At 39.8% G+C, this 21,360-nt stretch overlaps 2 protein-coding genes across 4 annotated transcripts in view; one reads left to right on the top strand and one right to left on the bottom strand.

Annotated features, from left to right (window-relative positions):
* Positions 1-5,141, bottom strand: part of CSTF3 (cleavage stimulation factor subunit 3) — a 53,860-nt gene extending 48,719 nt beyond the window's left edge. For 2 of the 3 annotated variants that reach the window (XM_075502077.1, XM_075502076.1), the window contains exon 1: positions 4,886-5,141. In XM_075502077.1, the coding sequence (XP_075358192.1) occupies positions 4,886-4,915 (30 nt within the window). In that variant the 5' untranslated portion in view covers positions 4,916-5,141. Of the gene's footprint in view, positions 1-4,399; positions 4,823-4,885 lie in introns of those variants that run through there. The other variant, XM_075502078.1, reaches the window with a different exon arrangement.
* A 112-nt stretch (positions 5,142-5,253) lies between these two features.
* HIPK3 (homeodomain interacting protein kinase 3) overlaps positions 5,254-21,360 on the top strand; it is a 116,814-nt gene continuing 100,707 nt past the window's right edge. The window contains exon 1 of the mRNA XM_075502075.1: positions 5,254-6,038. The gene's annotated coding sequence lies outside the window, so the exon portion shown is untranslated. The remainder of the gene's footprint in view (positions 6,039-21,360) is intronic.

Below are 21,360 nucleotides of genomic sequence, written 5' to 3' on the forward strand. Positions count from 1 at the left end.
TTTAGCATAGCCTGGACTGTAACAGACCCAATGAATAGAATTTCAAATATATTAACATGCAACTTAACAAGCACTGTTAGTTGTCCAGTTAGGTTAATTTACAGGTTTGTCTAGCCTAAGGTTTTTTTCTTAAAGTTTAGTTAAAGCTATACGTGCACAGAACAAGTTTTAAAATCCTTTCTTCAGTAACATATCCCTTCACTACACTAGTTACACCTTAACAATCCTTGCACTTTCTTAAATCTGTTTTTAATGCCTTGCTTCTTCTATTCTACCACTAAGTCAATTCAGCTAATGAACACAACCTTGAAAAAATTTTTTGTCGTGTAAGACTGAGTCACTATTGACAGACGTAACTCAGCATATTCATCTTAAGTAATTTAAAAAGGACACTTTTATAAGTACTGCCCCCCCAACATAATCCAGGCTGTTTTATATCTCTGAACAAATCAGGAGGTTTAGATTAGTAATGATTACCATTCTTTCCTCATGAGACTATTTCTGAAACATCAGCATTGACAGACAGACACGTTTTCTGCTTTAACTTCTTGGTATAGCTGGAACTTACTGACCCTAGAAATGCAGCTAAAATATAGAGATCGTTTACAATTGTGTAAAAATTGAAAAAAATCACTGCATTACCAACTCAAAAGTCTTCCTCCACCAATCCTTGTGTTCATTCTGTTTACAACCCATTCTTACAGTAAATGTAAACAGTGACAGTAAACCCAGTTTTACTATGTACCATATAAAACAACATGCTCTTAGAGGAGTTTCTTTCAAATGGCTCCTCCTGAGATGTTAAATCCACACAATCCTGCAAGAATAAACTTCTGCTTTCAGTATTCCGCTCAATGACATCCATTTTTAAAATGTTAAGTTAAAGTTAACTACAATAACATTTACTATTGCATTTAGAATTCAGAAACTTACATGATGTACTACATCAGACACAAGGCATGAATGAGAGGAAAGAGTGGGAAGGGACAAAAGTACCAGTAAGAAACCTGAACAGAGTGCTTTAGAGGTCTTTTCTATAGTCACAGAGACAATACAGACATCTTTTTTTCCACAGCTCAGTCTTGGACCAGATTCATATTCATGTAAAGTAACATGCATCATAGACTGGGGTACGTACCTTCGAAACAGTTACAGGAAGCATGAAATGCATGTTCTAGCCTATAAAGATTAGAAGGCAACTAATGCAGGGGTAAAGCAAATATTGCATCAAGCCTTCAGATAAAATTTATGCCTGGCAAGTATATATTTATTAAGTGGACAAGAACAGTGGTTCTGCCATGGCAGAGAGCACAATGAATTCAGGTCTTGTTAGAGAGTAGATGAAACAACCACCACACGATTGAAATGAAACTAGACGTGTACGTTAAGGTCCAGAAAAATGTAAAGACATACACAGGTGCATGTACTCTTTGTAACCTCAACACATGAAGAGCAAGCTCTTGGAAGAGCTTGTCAGGGAATTTTCTGGAAAACAGTAGCAGATGCAGCCTTTCAGCCTACAAACATGGATTTCTATGATATAGACAGGGCTAAGTGATTGGTATTCTAAAAACCAACCTTGTAAATTCTGGTTTGTTAAACATTATGTAGACCTTCCCAGGAGTCTGGCAGGGACCTAACAGATTTTAAGTCCTGATGTCGTTCAACTGGTTCTGCAGAAATGAATTTGGGTCCAGCATAGTTAACACAGTGCAAGAATTTAAAATATATTGCAATAGTGGTGGCTACATCACGTTTCCCCCTGCCTCAGTCTGTTCTGCAATAATGATGCAAGGAGGAGACAACCTACATAACGTAGCTTAGACTCCTGATCTACACAGTAAAGCAGCCCAACAATGTCTGGAGCTAAGCTCAGCCTAAAGGCAGTAAAGCCACATTTCAATTGCAATGCACCTCGAATAATAAAGTCTCCTAAACCTCAGCTGCGTCTTTAACCTTACAATACCTTTACTCTCCCACCCTCCATACATCCAACATTCCACTCTGTTCTCCCTTCCCACACTACCACAACTTTGTACTTGCTGGAGACAGCATGGCAATTTCTTATTCACCTGTCTCCTTTTGAAAGTCCCCTCCGAACCCTAAGATCTGGGAAGCAAGATGCAGACACTTCTGTGCATCAGTGAGTCAGAGATAACAATTCTGATTTGCCAAAGATCTTTAACATCTGCATCATACACTATAACGTACACATCTTATACACAACATAGATGCAAATTAATTGTACTGTCACCCCTTTATACTGATCTAACTACATGACTGTCAGTGAAAATGGCACTGAAAAACTCAGAAGCTGGTCGTGGAAGCAGTAGATGAAACCTGAAACAGGAAAGCCAAACACAATCCAACCTCTGCCTAGCTTCAGCTTCCTACAGAAATGAACACTTAAAACCATAAGAGTATGGTACATGTAACATCAGAGAGCACTTCAGATAGCACTAGGTTACAATACATAGCAGCTACAGTGTGGGGAATGGAGCAAGGCACAACTGCCCCAATCACAATGCTTTGCTGTTCCTCCTTCCACAGAGACAGTGAATTCAGGTCTAGCATGCTCTGTAAGACCACAGTTAGACTAGCATCAACACTTACTTAAGGTACACCTGCCACACCACACAACTGGATGAATGGTAGCCTAGGGTGTGGAAAACTTCATGGTAGTATTGCTAAAGACACCGATATCAAATTATGGCCTATCTTAACAGTAGGAGTAAGAAACAGAAGTCTGCCAGGGTAAGAAAAAAAAAAAATGTAGAGGACAACTTAGTAAAACTGAAGAAAATTGATGGAAGGGAGGTAATTGACCATAACAAAATTAGAGACTTCTAGGAAACCAGAATCCAGAGGCCTTCATGAAGAGGATGGAGTAGGAAAAAAATTAATTTAACCCAATCTGTAAGAGTTGTGGGTTTGTTTTTTTTTTTAATTTATTTAAAGGGCACCCAATGTAAAAACAGTAATCACAATGGGTAAAAAGGATGAATTTTAATATGGATTAAAAAACCAAAGCCCAAGCCGTATGTTAAACTACATGCTTTACTTAGGCTGCAAATAATGATTTGCAATTTTCTGAATGCTAAAACCCTGTGTGATATGGCATGACAATATTAAAGCTGTTACTTTCCAGAATAGCTTTTACTTCAGTATGCGGACAGTAATTCAACATTTTGCATATTAAATTCTCCCTTGCAAAAGAAAATAAAACCTTAAGTCAGCATTGGTTTTTTTAAGTTAAATAGTAACATATTACAAGCTACAGAAACACACTACTTTAACCAGCAGCTTAATTATGCAATTAAAGATCAATGTAATTTTTTTAAAAAATATACTGAAGTGGGTAAGCTAAATGTGAAACATATTATCAGGATTATCAAAATTTTATTGTAGCATATTCTTACTTCTTTGTAGCTATCTACTTTATGATGAAATAAACCATTCTGAAAAATCTCTTGCTTAAACATACTACAGGTACACTTATTAACCTGACCAGCTTTGAGCATAGAGGCTGGTAATTCATAGAATGTTTTCCTAATGAGACAGAAATTGGGTAATTCACTTTCTGAGCACTTGTCTTTCCTACCCCCCCCCCCCCGAACTGGTGATCTTACAAAGAGTTGATGCACCACCCTTTCAGAGTACAGGCCCAGACACACAGAAACATAACCTGTTTTGTAAAGAGACAGACATTCTACAAAGAAAATCTTCTTAAGGGAGCACTAAGTCATCAGCTTAATTTTAAGTATTTTTGTAGGCTACATTAGCCACTAAGGCATGCCACAGTGTTATCAATTACTCCTCCATCAGTCAGGAACTTTCATCCCCATCCCTCCACTTAATACTGATTTTAAACACAGCCCTAATTATTAAAAAGACCTGTTTAGAGAAATTCTGCCAGAAACTAGGAGATGGTTCACGGTAATACCAGATTAAAAAGATGACATACAACACTCTGATTGCACCTACCTAGAAAATAAGAAGTTATGAGAAATACATATTTTAATATATTAAAAAAAACAAGCCAAACCTAACTGAAACAGTAGTTATTTTGCCCCCAAGAGCAAGAATGGTGTAGCACAAAAAAGATTCTTTATTAAGTAAGCATATTGTAATTGTTTCTAATTTAAAGGCATTTTAATAATGCCTTTTTCTGGAGGAAAAGGGTATTGTTAAAGAGGCACACAGCCTTATATGTTAAGCGCATACGTTCAGCGAATGCTCACTTTACAAAACACTACAAATGTATCAGTGTAAACAGCTTATCCGTTTCAATTTTCTTCCGGAGTGCGTGTACTCAATGACCACAAATAAGTGAGATCGGGAAAGCGATGCTCACTGGAGTGGCTATTGTCCACCTCGATCTGCAGTAAAGTTTGCTTACCAAAAACGCGAAGGCTGAGAGAGACATAGTTTTCGGAGCATTACCGGTTTTACCGAGGGCGGACGCTGGGAGCGGCTCCGCGCACCCCCTTCCCCCCGCGCAACGCTTCGCTGACGGAATAGAGTCGAGTTCCTCAAAATGGGTGTGTGCGGCGGGGGAGGGGAGCCCTTCGCCGACCGCGCTACTGAGGAGACCGGCAGGGCTTACGGGCGTAGGGAAGAGGCAAGGGCCGGGCTCCCAGCCCCCAGCCGTGCGCCCCTCAGCCCCTAGGACGGCCCGTGGCACGGCCGCCAGCGCAACGGCAGCTACGGGCGGCGGCCGGCCCCACACGCTGCGCCGTACGCTCAGCTCCGCCGCCCCGCCGAGGCCGGCACAGTGCGGCCACCACCAGGCAGCCCCGGGCCTGGCCACCCCACCGCCGCAGCGGCCTTACCCCCCCTATTCCTCTCAGGGAGCGGCCTACGACCTCACCCTCCTCCTGCTCACCTGGTCGCCGGCAGTTCCCTCTCCGGACATGGCGTGTTAAAACAGGGCTGGGGCACAGAGGCCCCAACAGATTAAAAACCCCTTTAAAAAGCGCCCGGCGCTGCTGCCGCCGCCGCGGGCAGCTCCACCGGTCGCGCCAACCGCTGCGGCCCAGAGTTCCAGCAGCGTTAGCAACAAAATGGCGGCGCGGCGCCTCCGGTCCGGCTTTCGGCGGGGGCGGGGGGAGGAGCGGCGCCGCGCCGCGCGGGGGACGCTGGGAAAAGCCAGGGGCGGCGCTGAGCGGCCGCGGTGTGGCGGCGCGCGCGGAAAGCGGCAGGAAGTGCGTCACGGCAGCGCGCGGCCCCGAGGCGGAAGTGGTCAGTGAGTGCGTCCCCCTGGGAGGCGCCCGAGGGAGGCTCCGATGGCGAGAGGGCCGCGTGGGCCCGGCACCCGTGGCGAGGCCCGGCCTTCCTCCCCGGTGTTGTGGGGGGCAGGCCTATCTCCCGCGGGCCAGCCCCGCCTGCCTCCCGCCGCGTAGGGGCAGGGCGGAGCACCGGAGCCCACCCCGGAGCCGCGAGCGGGGCGCTCCCTGAAGGGCGACCAAGCAGGGCCCTGGGGGCCGCGATATTCGTACTCATGGCGCTCGTAAGGGTCGCAGTGCGGGCGTTTTCTCCTGTGGCTCAGTCCCCGCTTCCTGGCGGACCGCTTATTGTTGAAAATTTGAAGGACAGTGGGCAGAAACTAGGAGGTTTTGGTGATCTCTAGCCCTGGCCCTGCGGGCTCGTCATGGGCTGTTTCGTTAACGAAGCGCTTCCTCTTGAACGGTCGCTTCTTTGCAGCAAGCCGGCGCTCTGCCCTTGGTGAGGTAACGTCAGCAATGTCTGCTAGCAGTAGACCCATCCCTTCCACCTCACAAGAGCTCGTGTTAATCACGGAGGCAAGTTCAAAAGACAGGCTAAAAGGTCATCGTCTCAAAAGACCTCAAGGACACAGGAGGCAGCTCTCCCAAAAGCTACTTAACTTTATTTACAAAGTAATCACCAGTCTGTCCGTGAGAGAAGGGCTTTGAATCAGCCACTGCAGAGAAACTGTCTGCTATATGAAACAAATTCATTGAAGGAGGCTTGGCAGATTCCAAGGTGAAAGCTGACTTAGCTGCATTCACAACCGCAGTGTAAGTGTTCTTAAAGTTGTATAATACAGACATACTTATGCAGAAATACTTGATGTAACTTGATACTAGCACTCTTTGGGTTCCTTTCTGTTTCATCTTCCAAAAGTCATCTTCTTAAAACACAGCAATGTGTGGAAAGAGGACATAAGAAAAACATAATATGTAACCTTTTCTTCTGAAGCTTGACCCCAAAAGTCATCTTCTTAAAACACAGCAATGTGTGGAAAGAGGACATAAGAAAAACATAATATGTAACCTTTTCTTCTGAAGCTTGACCCCAAAAAAAGGGGAGCAGATAGTAAACACTTATTTTACCAGTCTGTGGAGTAACATTTTTCTTCTCAGTATTGAAGAATTTTGATTGTTATTCTTCAGAAGTGAAATACAAACATGCTTATAAATCTATCTTGATAGATAAGCTGTCTGGTTCTCTGATTTCTTAGAGAATAGTGATTCTGTGATACGAGGCTAATTTGTTGTTTCTTGTGGGCTATTTCTTCCATGTCACAACAGACTCCATTTTGAAAATATTTGATACATAAACACAATTTCTTTCCAAAAAACTGCATTTCCATTTCATCAGTGTAATGTTTTTCCATTTCCCATCTAGGAACCAATTCCTTACAAGTAATTGCTTAAAGCAATGCTGGTGAAACTTGTAATTAGATAATACGAATGTTATTCTAGGTCTACAGTGTCAGCTGTCTTAGTGGCCTAGCTGCTTCTGGTTTTGGGATAGCCATCTTCAGTTCATAAAATGGTAAAGGTGTTTTTGAATGATGACAGTACCAATGACATCTTGCTTGTCTAATAGAACGAGTTAGTAAAGAGCATAAGTGATGCCTAATGTCATTCAGACTTTTGCTCCTTACCTCCTATAGCCTTTCACCCCACATAATAAAGTAATGTGCTATCTCTTAAAATGGTGGTGTTCTTGATTTCTGTAATTCTATGCATAGAACAGACCTTGGGCAAAACCTCAGCTGCTGTATATACAACTAGTGCTTATTCCCTTTCTGTCAAGTGTTGCTGTGATAGCTTGACTGAACTGCAGCTCTAATACATGGTCTTAATTCTCATGTGTTAGTTGGAGAAAATTAAAAGGAGCACTAACGTACAGAAAGAAAAATTAGATTTTAAATTCCTATTGATATTTTGTACCTTACCACTTCAGCCCTAATAGCTTGCCTTGTTTTGCAGTTAAATGTGAACTTTTTCACAACTGTGTGATAATGAAGATGTTTGTATTTTGGTGTGAATCTCACAAGGGGCAGTATTACTTACAAAACCTGTGTGTAAAACGATAGGTTATGTTTCAAAGTAACTTTGAAAATGTTTCCTTGTCTTAAATGTAGAGTTTATATATAACAGTGTTAGCTTAACTCAAGTTTTGCCTTGCTGTAACTTAAATTTGGGCCTGATGCAAAAGTCTACTGGCTTGAGTTCAGTAGTGTTGTAAGTTTATGTTAGTTGACCCATTTGACAGGCTGATTGGAGCTTTCTTGTTGCTGGTATGGGAGCAAATAATGGGGATGCAGCAGCTAAGCTTATAACAACTACTTATTTGCTAATTCCTTCAGCGTAGCTCAAACATTGTTTTAGAATGTGGCTGTTCCTTCCCTTCCTTCTGAAGCTGTGTCATCTTGAGTGGAGTAGCTCAAAGCTTCTAGGCTGAGGTAACTGGAGCAGTGAAGGCATGATTACAGGCCTGTCTGTTTGGGAAGGCTGCACTTTAATTTTCAGATGGTTTGTGATATCAAAGCAACAGGACATTACTAATATGTACTATGCTGTAGTGATTCATGCTTAGTTCAGTAATTGACATGAAACTTAATGGAAGCTATGAGTTAACAAGTAAACTATTGTGGATTATACTGCTCTGTGAGTGAGTGTTGCAGAAATTGAAAACAAATCTGAAACTGAACATAAATTGAAGACTGCTACACCTACAGTTCAGTGGTACCTAAATATTTCTGCTTGGAAAAAATAGACAAAAATTATGTGTCACTTAGAAAAAACAACTGGAAGAAAACGAGATCTTAAAACAAATAGATGTTGAACCTTAAAAGCTGCCAGGCCAAGATCTTGGCAAACCATAAAGTGGAGCAAACTTGAAAGGAAACTACTTTCACAGAGTTGGGGCAGTGATTATCAAATAGACCTGACATACCTGTCTTCCAAGTGATTTTAGCTGCCACAGCAGATTATTTTTTAATACTAGTTATGAAATTGCAGGTTTTGTGCAACCCTTTTAGTGCAACTCTATAACTGCCAAAAACATTGTTCAGAAACTTTTTTCAAAAGGATTCACTTGCAGATATAATTATGTCTGCTCAATGCTAGAGAGAATGTTTACAGCTCTTAAATTTGAACTGCCCTATTAATTTCTATGTGTTAATACTGAATCTCAAGCTACCTGAATGCAGAAGATGCTGGGAATAGTCCTACCCACTCCATCATACTATTTTTGGAGGCTGTGGGCTGTGTCACCCCTCCTTTAAGATGGATTTTGACATATGTAGGGTGAAGACATGTTGACCTGAAAATGGAGAGACCCTGTCTTGTTATTGGCCAGGGTGATGGTGGGCCCTGTTGTTTCCTCAGCTGAGAGTTCTGCAGTACTTGAGTACCCCTATAGAGCCCATAATCTTTCCTTTTATATTTCTAAATTCATGACACCATGGGAATTCTGTGAATCAAAAAAAGAAGGCAGTCTAAATTTATATTCCCATAGGCCATAATTAAGAATGAAATTCATCTTTCTGCCAAACTGGTTTTGCTCCCCATTTGACATCCACTGGTTTAGAGTGAGGTGTGTCTCACTAATTGGTTGCAGCAATGGCAAAGATGAGGAAGGAAGCCAAACCCAAGCTAACAAGCTTTGCTGAGGTTGTTTTCTTGGGCTCTGCACTGGTACTGCTGGAGTTTGTAGTGAAGAGTGAAGGAAGCAGCTGGGGGGATTTGGGCAGTGAGGAGGAGAAGGCAATAGTGCTCAGCTGAAAATGGTATCCTGTAAGGACTTTTCAGCTGACAGGAATGTCAGTGTGTGAAACTATTTGTATGGGTATATGACTGGTAGGAGCTGTGGCATCAGATCTGTTGCCTGAGTAATATTCTCTGAAATAGGTTTCTTTCTGGGCATTTTCTCACTCTGATCACCATGTCATGTGCAGCACAGCACTAGAGAAAGCCTTTCTGTGCTCTGAATAAGTGATCTACAGGTGCTGAAGTAGGCGATTGGAGCAGTGAGCTGCTTGCTCATTATGTGAGACTCAAGTCAGACTGATACATGCACTGTGGGCTTTGGAATATGGAAGACCTTAATATGTCAAAATGATGCAGCCTGGGTATTGGATCTGTTGCTGCTTCTGTGTTGCTGGATCCAGTAGTGGTCTTGTTTATCATCAGTAGTTGGGGAGGAGATGTCTTATTTTGTTTGAGTTCTGCCTTGTTTCCAGTTCATCTTCTGTTGTCATCTTTCCCATTTGACTGCTGTAGGCAATCTGCACAAGAAAGGCATGGTAGGCATACACTGCGTGGGTGTTATTCCAGCTACCAGTGTCTGAGGTGCTGGTGATTATCATCCCAGTAGAGGTTTACAATACGGAAAGAGCAGAGAGGGTCATGTGTCATGAAAGGTGTCTAGATTACAGGAACATAAACATAAGTTATGACAGCAATAGCAAAGTATGAAATTCTGTGTCCCTTGTTACCCAGTGAATGGGGCTTCATGATCACAGTCTGTTATGGCATTAAAAAGAAGGGAATCAGTGACATGCAGTGGTAAATGATGTGGGTGTAATGCAATGAAAGGAAGTTTATTTTTTGGAGAATAAAGAGAAATTTGTCAGGTTTTAAAATTAGTTTATTTAAGGAGTGAAACTAATTTAGAAATTTAGTATATAAGCACAAAGGGGACATATAAGCACAAAAGAACAAAGGGGAATGGGTTAGTGAATAACTAGGGTGAATAGTAGAAAATAATTGTAGCAGACTACATAGTTGCAGTAATGTATTTTAATAGCGTAATAAGATGTTAAAATTACGGATTGAATTCTAGCCTGCTCAACATCAATTCATTTGCTTGAATTGGCTATCATTTAATGCTATTTAACACAGTATTGCCTCGTTTATTTTTTGTAAGCAGCTTTTCAGCTTTCCAAGAAAAGTATGAATAATCCACATGTAGACCAAACAAACTTTTTCAAAATCTTGTTCTGTTTTTACCCTAGCGTTCTTTCCCAGTATAAGTAGTTGTTGTCTTTCTATAACACTACTTACGGTATGACTATTCATCAATGTTTATTTATATTAGCTTGTGGATTCTTTGGAAAATTTACCATAATGAAATGAAATCTGAAGCTGGATCTCTGTCTCTGTTTAAAACTGTATTTTAATGATGAAATATTAAGCAGTGAAAATAGTGCTGAAAGTTGTTTAAGCCAACAGCTGGATATCCTCAGAGGCAGGGTTACATTGTTTTTTTCTTAAGATTTGGGGACAGATATTTATGGATGTGTCATTTATAGTCTACATACAGTGAGTCTAACATGTCCTGAATGCTTTGGGTGTATAGTATGTGTGCAGATCAGTTCTCCAGTACGTGCACAGTCAGTCTCGCATGTCCAGCAGCCATTTCTATGGCATTCCTGCATGCCTACCACCAGGCTGCAACAGTGTCCAAGTGTCTGAAAATCAGAGAGAGGCTAACAGCCTCCAGTTCTGCCTGGACAAAATTTCCAGGCAGAAAAATAGAAGAAATCTAGAAAAACTCAAATTACAGAACAAAGTTAAAAAAAAAACCACAAACCCCCAAGTAAAAAAACCCCACACAAACAAAAGAAAAACCAAACCAATAAAAAAAAAACCCAACTGAATAATGCTATTTGTCTGTGTACTGGATTAAAGTGGAGTGCAAAACAAGCCTTGCAGCTAGAGGGATAAAGATGAAATAATGTATACAAATACAGCAGCACAGTTCACTAATTGCGGTGTTGTCAAGTTTTTGAGTGTTTGACTTTGTAACTTAAGTATTCTTGAAGTAGTTAAAATGTGTTTAATGACCACTACCATGGCTAGATCTCTTCCTGCGGCTTGTCCCTGTTGGCTTGTGACCACCCTGTGTCCCCAGCACTGTGATTCACCCGGGAGGTGGCAGACAAACACCATTCCGTCTCGGCTGGAAGCAGAGCGAGGGGACAAGCAGCACGTACTTGGCAGCTGCCCAACAGAGAAAATGGCATGGCAGTAACTTCGGGTCTTTTTATGTTTAGATTACAGGACTTTTTCCCGCCATGTTACTGTTTGACATCAGAAGTGGCTTTCTGTGAATCCTGCTATGAGTCACAGCTTGCAACGATGAATCATTTTTAAAGTATTTTAACTTTACCTTATTTTAGGAAAAAGTTGTGTGCATCCTGGTTTTATGGGTATTAATACTCAAAGGTAATAAGGGCAGAAAGTAGAAGCATATAGAAGGCAAATAGGGGCATCAAAGGATGATTGGAAATCGAAGAGGGAACTTGGCAGTATTTAGCGTAGCAGTCATCATCCAACAAATAAAAAGGAGAACAAAGTGACGTGGGACAGAACATACTTATTTGTAATTGGTGTTGCACACTTCTACATACCAGTATTCATCCTCAGTTGTTTTCTAGTGTATGCTTATTCTGGTTGTAAATACAGAGACAAACCTTTTTAAAAACATAGTGTTGATTGCAGTTATTTCTCACTTAGAATCAGTGATGCAAAATTTAGTGTTAATTGTGATTATCTGATATAATACTGGAGTGCTTCCAAAAATGTTTTAATAAAACATTTAAAGCAAATAAAAATTGACTATCTATGCATAGTGTTGCTTGCTCAAATGCCTTCTACTTAGCTGAATAATCCAATCATCATAAGATGAGGATGTAAAAGTAAGTTTATAAGACATTAGATGCTATTCATTTTCATAATATATTGGAATACATAAACACAGAACTTCACAGGTTTCCCCCTCAGGCTGTTTTAGGTAGAACTCTTGTTTTCTTAAATACAAGTTGTCCACAAACTAGGAAGTTCACCCTGCTGACATAAATCGTACCTATTCAAGCGCTGTGTTTGTGCAGCCTGCAGAAACAGGAAAGGTGGAACTGGCCAACCAGTCCACCTGTAATGGGGGTGGGGAGGTTGCTATGCGACTGTAGCATATGATGTTTTACTTGAAAGTTCAGCTCCAGGAAACAAGGGTTTACATAAGAATCAATCAATCTTTCTTTCTTCTAAGTTAGTTTCCTTCTATTACGAAACAAAGCTTGTTTGTGTGATCCAAGTACATCGCAAACTCTCAGAAACCTAGAAGCAGCGTGAAAGAAACCAAACTTTAGAGTTGTTTTAATCTCCTTATTTTAGGCAAGCTTGACTTGCAAATCTTGGAAATGCCAGCACCCTCCTAGTGCTGGAATAGCAGTCACCCCCTCCTTCCACATTCATGGTGTACAGCTTGATCAACAAAATATTCCTTGCCTCAGTTCACTTTCAAAACCTATTGTGACTGTCCTGTGGGTCCCAACTTAAGCTACACTTCTGTCTCTAATGCAACTATTGTCAGAGTTTATGGTTATCAAATTTTATTTTGAAGAAATAACTAATGTTTCTGACCTCTGTGCAAACCTCCTATACTGGTGATATTACCTAGTCCAGACTTAGACCTGCACGCTGCACTTGAAGTAACAGCTCCCTTTGAGTTTATCCCTGTGTAAATTTACCTTGGCAGATTGCGTGCTCTTTGAATTAAGGATTATGTTTTCATATTTATCTATAAAGCATCTGGGTACCATGGTGATCAGATCAGACAAGCAGACAGTTAAATTTGCACTTAATGTTAACTGACAGTGCCAGGGTCCTTTTCCATGAGAAGTCGGGCTTCATGTTAACAGAACTGTGTTCTCTAGTAAAAACAGTGATTCCAAGTATTAGCGTGTGCTATTTTTTAGTAAATTAACAGGGACACAAAGCTAAGGAGATGCTTTTACATTCTCTTTATTAGCCAAGCTTGTAGTTAGCAGTGGAGTTACTGCATTTGAACCTCAGTCACAATACCTCAGCTCTACCACCACGTGCTATAGTAGAATTTGCTTTGTTTTTGTATTTCTGAAATAGCATAACACTACACTTTGAAATCTCAGTTAAAGGAAATGTCTCAGCCTAAATAGAAGAAAAAATATCCTTCAGGTCAACAGCTGGAAAAGTATTGCCTCTTCTAGACAGCTCTAATTACATATTAATTGTACTTAAATCTTACATTACAGTTCATTTCATGTTACATTCATGCATTTGTTATTTTTTCCTTGTGTTATTTTGACAGTTTTTAAATAATAATACATGGACGAGCATTTACTCTGGAATAGTCATTTAATTTTATTAGCATACGGAGGGCAATGAGGCAGAAAAGGGTATGTCATGCTTATATATTAGCTCTTGTTCCAAGTAGTAGCTTTCCAAAGACTGTCTGGGGACAATTCCTGGGGAAAATTCCTCCCTGATTATGGTACACATTATCACATACTGTTTGTGAGTTGCTATTGCTATACAGCAAAGCAGTTAAAACTCTCAATGGTGAACTACAAGACAGGCCATGAAGCAGTTCCTATCATATATTACTGTAATTTTGGTTGCATATGTGTGTATGTATATGTAAAATTACCCAAAATGTAATGATCCTGCAATGATTTAACACAAAAATGAGTGTGCCATGGATTTTTATTATATTTGTTTGTTCCTTGACCAGAAACGATCTGCCTTTATTTCTCCATTATTCAATCTTTCTGTTGCCACTCTTCTTGTGGTAGTTTGTCCTGGTTTTGTTCTGTGAAGCAACAGAACAAGAGCTGCTGTGTATCAGAAGTATGCATCCATTCCACCGTATGAAAAACAGAATTTAAATGCAAATTTGATTGAAAATGAATGAATCCCACAACTTTCTTTTTTATTTCTGGAATTCGTTAGAATTCGTTAGGAATTCGTGAGCACAGAAGGATGTATGTATCCCAGTACAGTTTGGGAATGCCGTCCACTCAGACATGACAATAGATTTGGGAATATTGTCAACGCTAATTACCTTGTAAATCCAAGTGCCCATTGCAACAACTGTAGCTTTCATTTCAGTTACAAACTTATTGGCAGCAGATCTGAAACAATTTAGCAGTAATTATTTTCACAGAATGGTAGAAACATGCCTTTGGGCTATTTTTTGGATGCTAAAAGTAGCAGGGGACTTACTCACAAAGCTGTATGCATATAAAAAGCTCTGGACCTACTGTGGATTAAACATCAAAATGTGCTTCCTGCAGTATGTGCTTGTGTTCCTGAGTGAGATATAGCCTATATAAGAATCACTGGTCTGTCAGAACAGAACCAGTTCAGTCCGCGGATCTGTGTCAGTGCAGTCTGACAAAGTTGCTGCTAACGCTTTTGTGGACTTTAGGTCTAAAACTGCTTCTGAAACTCCCATTGCCATCACCTTGCAGAAATGTTGCATGCCTAAAGAGCAACAGGTGTCTATCCTAGTAATTAGGGAGAACAGAATCCATTTCTATGTCGTATAACAGGCTACCCCTAGATTAACTTTGTTACTACTAAGAAATTAATTTCAAGGGCCTCCTTTATCCCGTGATCCCCGAGATGATCAGAGAAGTTATCCCTTAATTTCTTTTCGGTGCAAGCAAGAAATAACATACTATGTCTTGGAATACAGAGCCAGGCAGCTCTGTTTGTCTACGTGGCTGGTGAGATCGAGGGCATGGCAGCAGTGTGGAAACTATCAACAATAGCATGGTATTATGGAGGGATATACAAGTCTTGTTGGAAAGTGTGTGGTAACTTACTTTGTTGTTTCCTATACTGGAGACAAATGTTTAAGGAGTATGATAAGCTAGCTGATGACAGTGTGCATATGTGATAGACTGAACGATGGCACGTAATAGTGTCTTGTAAGTTATTTGCTCATCAAAGGATATAATTGTGTTTAGAAAACCTGAAAGACAGCAGGTTTGGCTGGGTGCGTTAGAGTACTTAAAAGACTTAATGCATTGTGTATGTTATCTAGCTCAGTGTGCTTTTTCCAGCGGTGTCTTTGTCCTCCCACTTTGCGTTTTGTTTCTTCCTTTGCTGTATGACTCACTTTTATAATACGCTTTTGTTACAATTATCTGCTGGTTTTCATAATGAATCCTGTTCCTTCCTTTTGCTACCCTCCTTTTCAGGCTTGCTTTGAGAATTCATATGTTTATAAATTCATGATCTTTTTTGCATTTTTCTTCACAGAAGCTAGCTCTCTGTACTAGTTACCAGTGTTAAAGAACCGTGCCTAAGCTATTTACCAAATCATTACATATCTTTTATTTTCTGAACATATTTTAGTCTGTAGGGGAAAACACTGCTGTATGCACCAGAAAAGTGAGAACGCTGTGAGAAATGTAAGTTAATACCAAGAGGTAATGAAGAAAAATGCCACTGTTTTACATATAGTGGTAAATGACCCTTAAAATCATGATAAATTTTGAAACCATATTTACTCATCTTTTCAAAGCCCTCAGAAGAATACTATGGATTAAAAACTGTTAAGGCTTGTTTTAGCCCTCTCCTTTGTACTTAAAAGTTAGAGCATCTGTCACATACTCAAACAGAAGCACTGCTATCTGAGAGAACTAACTAGTTAGACTAAATACATTTTAAATGTCTATAGAGCTTTTTAAAATGCCTATATCTACATGCGTATATAAAATTGAGGAAACAACTCCAGTTTCTCTTTCCCAGCTGTATTTCATTAATTCTGATTTTTGTATTTAACTCATTCTAAAAAGAAGGACATACGGCACATGATGTTAACAACATAAAGGCATTTATGAAACCCAAATACAAGGTGTATGGGTGAAAAGGCAATTTCAGTCCTGGATCTGGAAATACAGATTTTTTTTTTTTCCCCTAAATCTGTTTAAAATATTTCATAATGTTAAAATACATTTTAGTTCAGACAGGCCTTATGAGCTATTTGGGCTGATGCTGTTGTTTCTGTATACTCAGGGCATTGCTTATACATTTTTCTCATATTTTGGTTACTTGACATAGGGTTCTAGAAAACAAACTGAACTGTTACCAAATGTGGGACCTAAGTTACATACATCTAAGGTGATATAGCATGTTGTCTCAGAACCATCTGACAGAGCTTTCTGGTAGCATTGTCATCTATTTCAGTAAAACATCGGAGTGACAGTGAACAACAAATGACTGAGAAATTCCAATAATGTAGGAAAGAGGAATGAAACACAAGTAACTATTTTGAGAGAAACTATTTTACCTTTTATTTTTGTGAATTCAGAAAAAATATTATTCCTAATGATTATCTGAATATATAGGATTCAATTAAAGTAATTTATTTTGTATTTTAGAAAGATTTGGAGTAAATACATTTTCCCATTATATTCGGAGAATTAAAAAGGGAATACTTTAGGCACTTGTAAAATAATACTCAGAGAAAGGTTTGTGCTACTTTTCTGTGATCAGTACCTGTAAATAACTATAGAATATCCTTTACAGGAGTTGTCCAGATTTTTTACTGGGGGTAAAAAGGAGATCTCATTAGTTGGCCTTCTGTGTAGTTCTTTTTAGGGACTAATGCAGTTTGTTTCTATTAAAAAAGGGCACATGCTGAAAAAATTGTCTGAAATAATGTTTGGAATACAGTGTCAAAATGTGTAAGAATTAAACCTGCCATAGGCTAAAGCAGATACCAAGAGCTCGAGGGAGGATAGAGTAAGGAAAGAGTAATAGCCCTTCTTTGCTTTCTCTTTATCCAATTTTGTAAATAAAAAAATGGAAGATACGAGGCTAAAATCTTCAATGTGCCAAAGCCTGTCTCCCTGTAAGGAAGGGATTCCCTCCTTCAAACTTTAGGCACTCTTGAACCAGCACTGAAATTTACAGTCAAATCCATCTCTAAAGAGTAATGAATGCTTAAAATTGGAGTGTAATTTGAAAAATACTATAAAAATAGACAACAGCCAGACCTGGGGTTGCCATTACTAACAGAAGAAAAAGTCCAAACGCCATCTGGAGAGCGTGTGACATGGCTATCATTTCATATTGCCTGTTGGATCCTTATTTCTTCTCCTTAGATTGTCCTTGGGTTAAATTCTGATCCTAGAGAAGTTAATTGTAAAGCTCACAAAGATCTTACTAGTGGACTGCTTTAAAGAATCACTTGTAATTTGCAGAGCTTTGGCTGCAAAATGGGGTGATAGTATATTTGAGGTAGCCATCTTGTTCCAAGTGCAATGCTATTTTCTGCACATCAGATCTGTCAGATCCTGTAGACCGTTGCATTTGTCCCCTAATTGCAAGCATAGTGTCTTGTTGTCCCTAACAATTACTATAAAAATGTGAAGAGGTGCTGTAGTTGTTCCAGAGCAAATTGTATTTTTGACACCTATTGACCCTTCAAATCCTTTTAGGAACTGGCTATCTTTGAAAAAAATCACAAAATCATTATTGAATTGCTTCTCTGGCCTGCATCCTCTGTCTGTTTCCTGACCAGAAAAGCAAAAAGGTTAAAAAAAAAAAAAAGGCATTCAGTCCAGACTGGTATGATACCTCTAGGCTGTTTGAGTAGGGGGAGAAGTAAACAGTTTTTATAAACAAGGTTCCAGATACAAAGAGCAAAAAGGTAAAACCAGCAGAAGACATATTAGCTTGTTTACTTGCTTACTACTTAAACTTTCCCTACCAGCTTTTGAGAATCCTGTCACATCCCTCTCTGCTATCCATAAAGCATCTGTCCTGCTTTTTTCATTGCTTTTTGCTACCAATGGTATGCTTGCAGCTCACCAGTTCTTCTTTACTATAGGCTAAGCTCTGTTAGCAAGTCAGCATATGAAATCCAGAATGTGGTTTGGGAACTGTAAAACTTCACTAGTCTAGTGGATACTGAGCTGGGATATTTTCCTTGCAGGATCTTTCCTATTCTCTCTAAAGGCTCATAAGACTTTCTTTTCTTGGTTTTTTTTTTTTGTTTGTTTGGGGTTTTTTCCTTCATTTCATTTTGTTCTGTCTTTTCTTCCTCACAGAACATTTGATTTAATAAATTGCATTCAGACAGGTTTAAAAAAAAAAAAGTATAAGATATTTAGGAAAAGACTCCAAATGCAATACACGTACACTGGTCATCTCTCTGGTATAATTTGTGCCAGTAACTGTGTCACATTGCTCTGCACAGTGCTGGGATTTGCACACGTGTCATGGGTGACAGAATCTACTTCATATTCTCTTTGTAAATGTCAAGGTAAGAAGTAAACAGCCTCCTCCCAGACACTACTGAAGTAGCTTTAGGACTACAGAGTACGTGCCATGGTAGTCTTTAAATTGTGCCCTGGTTTCCTCAAGTATCCTAGTGTAGGAGTTGTTACTGAGGCAACACAAGGACTACTGTGCAATTCCCGTAAAAACAAGTCACTGGGGTGTGTCAGGCGTCTACATGCACATACACAGTGGCTCTGGATTGAAAATTGTCTTTTTTTTTTTTTTTTAAGTTAAGCAAATGAGAAAAGCAAATGGGGATGGAAATATTAACGTAAAAGGAATGCTTAAAGGTTTTTTAAAATATTTGGATTTTATATTACTTTTCTGTGCCCTGCTTTGGGTAGGAGAGAATAGAAATACTGCTCGTCAGCTGACCTGAGCCTGCATGAAGCTGATGGGTGGGTGGCTTTACCAAATGGCAGTCTTCTCACCTGTAAGTCTGATACTGAAGGTTGAGCAGAATCATTCTCAGGTTGGACTGGGAAGAGTAATTTCTCTATTTTATATGGAGAAATTTCTCCATGGAGCACTAGCGTTTTTTCTGTGCTAGCTGCATGAAGGTGCGGAGCGACCCAGTGAAGGATACAACTGTGTTGTTCTAAACGAGCACTGTGTGATAGTGGAAGTGGTCTGCTGAAGTCACAGCTTTTACATTGACTAGAAATAGATAGGAAGCAGAAACCTTTTCAGTTAGCCCCAAATGAAAGAACAGTTCCTAGGGACAGGCAGCAGACACAGTTCTCATATTAAGTCATAAGTTGCATATAGTTGTTTCTCTAACCTTTTTGGCTTTTTGTGTCTGTACAGCAGATGTTAATGCACCTGAAAATAGAAAGTCTGATGCTTATATATTCACCCTTGTTTCATATTTTAAAATATGTGTGTCTATTTATATATGTATGTATAAAAATATGTATACAAATATGTATGACCGGCCCCTTTAATGATAATCCCTGAGCCATTCATTTGCATCATGCACAGCTGACTACCATTTATCTGCTCTGTTCCCCAGAGCCCATTTTGTATGTTAACATCCATGTTGCTCTTGCTGGTAGGATGGGCAGAGACTGTAAGTAGAATTACAAGGCATTGACAGGCTTCCTGCATACGCCGTCTCTTGGAAAAAAACCTATTTGCTCCTATCCTTCCTTGAAGCAGGGTACATGTAGATACAGTTCCATGGTGCCTTCCATTTGAAAGTCCTCTTGACAATCCTTCTGAAAGTATAAAAGGCAGGCAAGCCTTGCAAGTTGTTGGCTAATACAGGTATACCTCCAGGTGTATTTTCTGCTCAAATCCTGTGTTCCAGAGCATCTTTCTTTATAGTGGGTAAATGTTCTGATAATGGCAACCTCAGACAGGTAATGTGAGATCTTCATGTAGTGGTGCTCGTTGGGTTAGCTAATTTCAAAATTACTTGTTTTGGCAAACTACTGTATGTTGCCTAACACTTGTTCCACAGGTGCCACAGAGGGATCCTGGAAATGAAAGGTTCCTTTGAAATGCACCCGGGTTTTTGTTAGCAGGATTTGGAGGAGTTTTGGAGTAGCTTAATTCACCGTGGTGATGAAGTATAAGGGCATATATGAATTTAAGGCCAGCTTGAAAGACCTGGGAGGAAGCAAATTTCAGTGAGTGCTTTGGCTGTGGTGTAAATACCTGTTAGGAAGGGGCTCCATCCCAGGCTACTCTTCCACCTGCTGCTGAGTTTCCTCACCAGCTTAGTCAGTCAACTCATTTCAGACTGTAGCCAGATGATAAGATGGCGTATAGGCACTCTGAATGTAAAATCAAGATTAAAAAATGGAAGAAAAATAAAGGTTGAAGTACAGAACTACTAGAAAGAGGATAAATCACTCTAAAGACTCTGAATTACTGATGGTCCTAAGCTTGACTAGGCTAAAAATTCTCTTTGTGATCATAAATGTATGTTTAAAATACTGAAACCAGAAGTGTCAGGATACTTACACATGGCAGCATACTTGTGTCTAAAAAGGTTAGGCAGAAACAAAATGTATTCTACTCAAAACACATGCAGAAAGGAAACGAAAGGGTATGAATGAGGTCTTCATCTTAGTGGGGTGTCCAAGACAAGCTTCCTATCTACTGACTGATTTCTGCATGGACTGCTGCATCCATTGACCTCCATGCACAGGTTTTATTGTACCAGCATGCAGGTACAGGAGAGAGATTAGCTCTGAAAAACATGTTTTAAAATAATTGCTTTAGAGCAATTTTGAAAGATTTTTTTTCTTCTATTCAACCATGAAATGGAAGTGTCCTGCTGATGGCTCCAGCATATTTTTTAATTGAATAATTAACATGGATAATAGGCATTCAGCAGCGTTTTTGTTGGTAATCATTGGATTTACTAATCTCCCAGAAGGTGGAATGATTCAGAATCTTTTAATGCCCCAAAATAGAAGATAATTAAAACCCTACATACACAACTTGAAATAGAATTGAGTACAAATACTGAAGAGGAAAAATTAGAAAATGAGCTTGGGGGGAAAAAAGGAAAATAATAGTCATAAGTTCTAATAATAGTAACCATACTTATGACATTACATTTTAAGTATTTGAAATTTTCCTTTCTCTGCCACACTTTGCAAGTGACCAAGACTTCTTTCAGAAAAATCTTGTCTGTGCTAGTTTCTTAGCAGGGCTTTGCTGCTTGCTGCGTGGTAGGAGGGCTTGGCTGGACTGAGCAGAGAACTCGCAAAAGTCATGTGGCTGCTATGTGATGGGTCTCAGGAGAGATTCAGAGTGGTCACACATCTGTTCATATAGAGTGGGTGCTATACTAGTCAGCTGCTGAAAACTATATATGTAGTAATTATCTGGTGAGCTGTGTCATGGTGAGAGGAAACTGTAAGGGTTTTTGTGGGGAGGGTTAGCTCATATAATCCATGATACTTAATTCCCAAAGGAAGTCTAATGAGCAAATATACGTCCTGGGTGTGCTGCATCATACATCTGTTAATGG

This window comes from Mycteria americana, chromosome 5, assembly GCF_035582795.1.
Source record: "Mycteria americana isolate JAX WOST 10 ecotype Jacksonville Zoo and Gardens chromosome 5, USCA_MyAme_1.0, whole genome shotgun sequence".
Lineage (NCBI taxonomy): Eukaryota > Metazoa > Chordata > Aves > Ciconiiformes > Ciconiidae > Mycteria > Mycteria americana.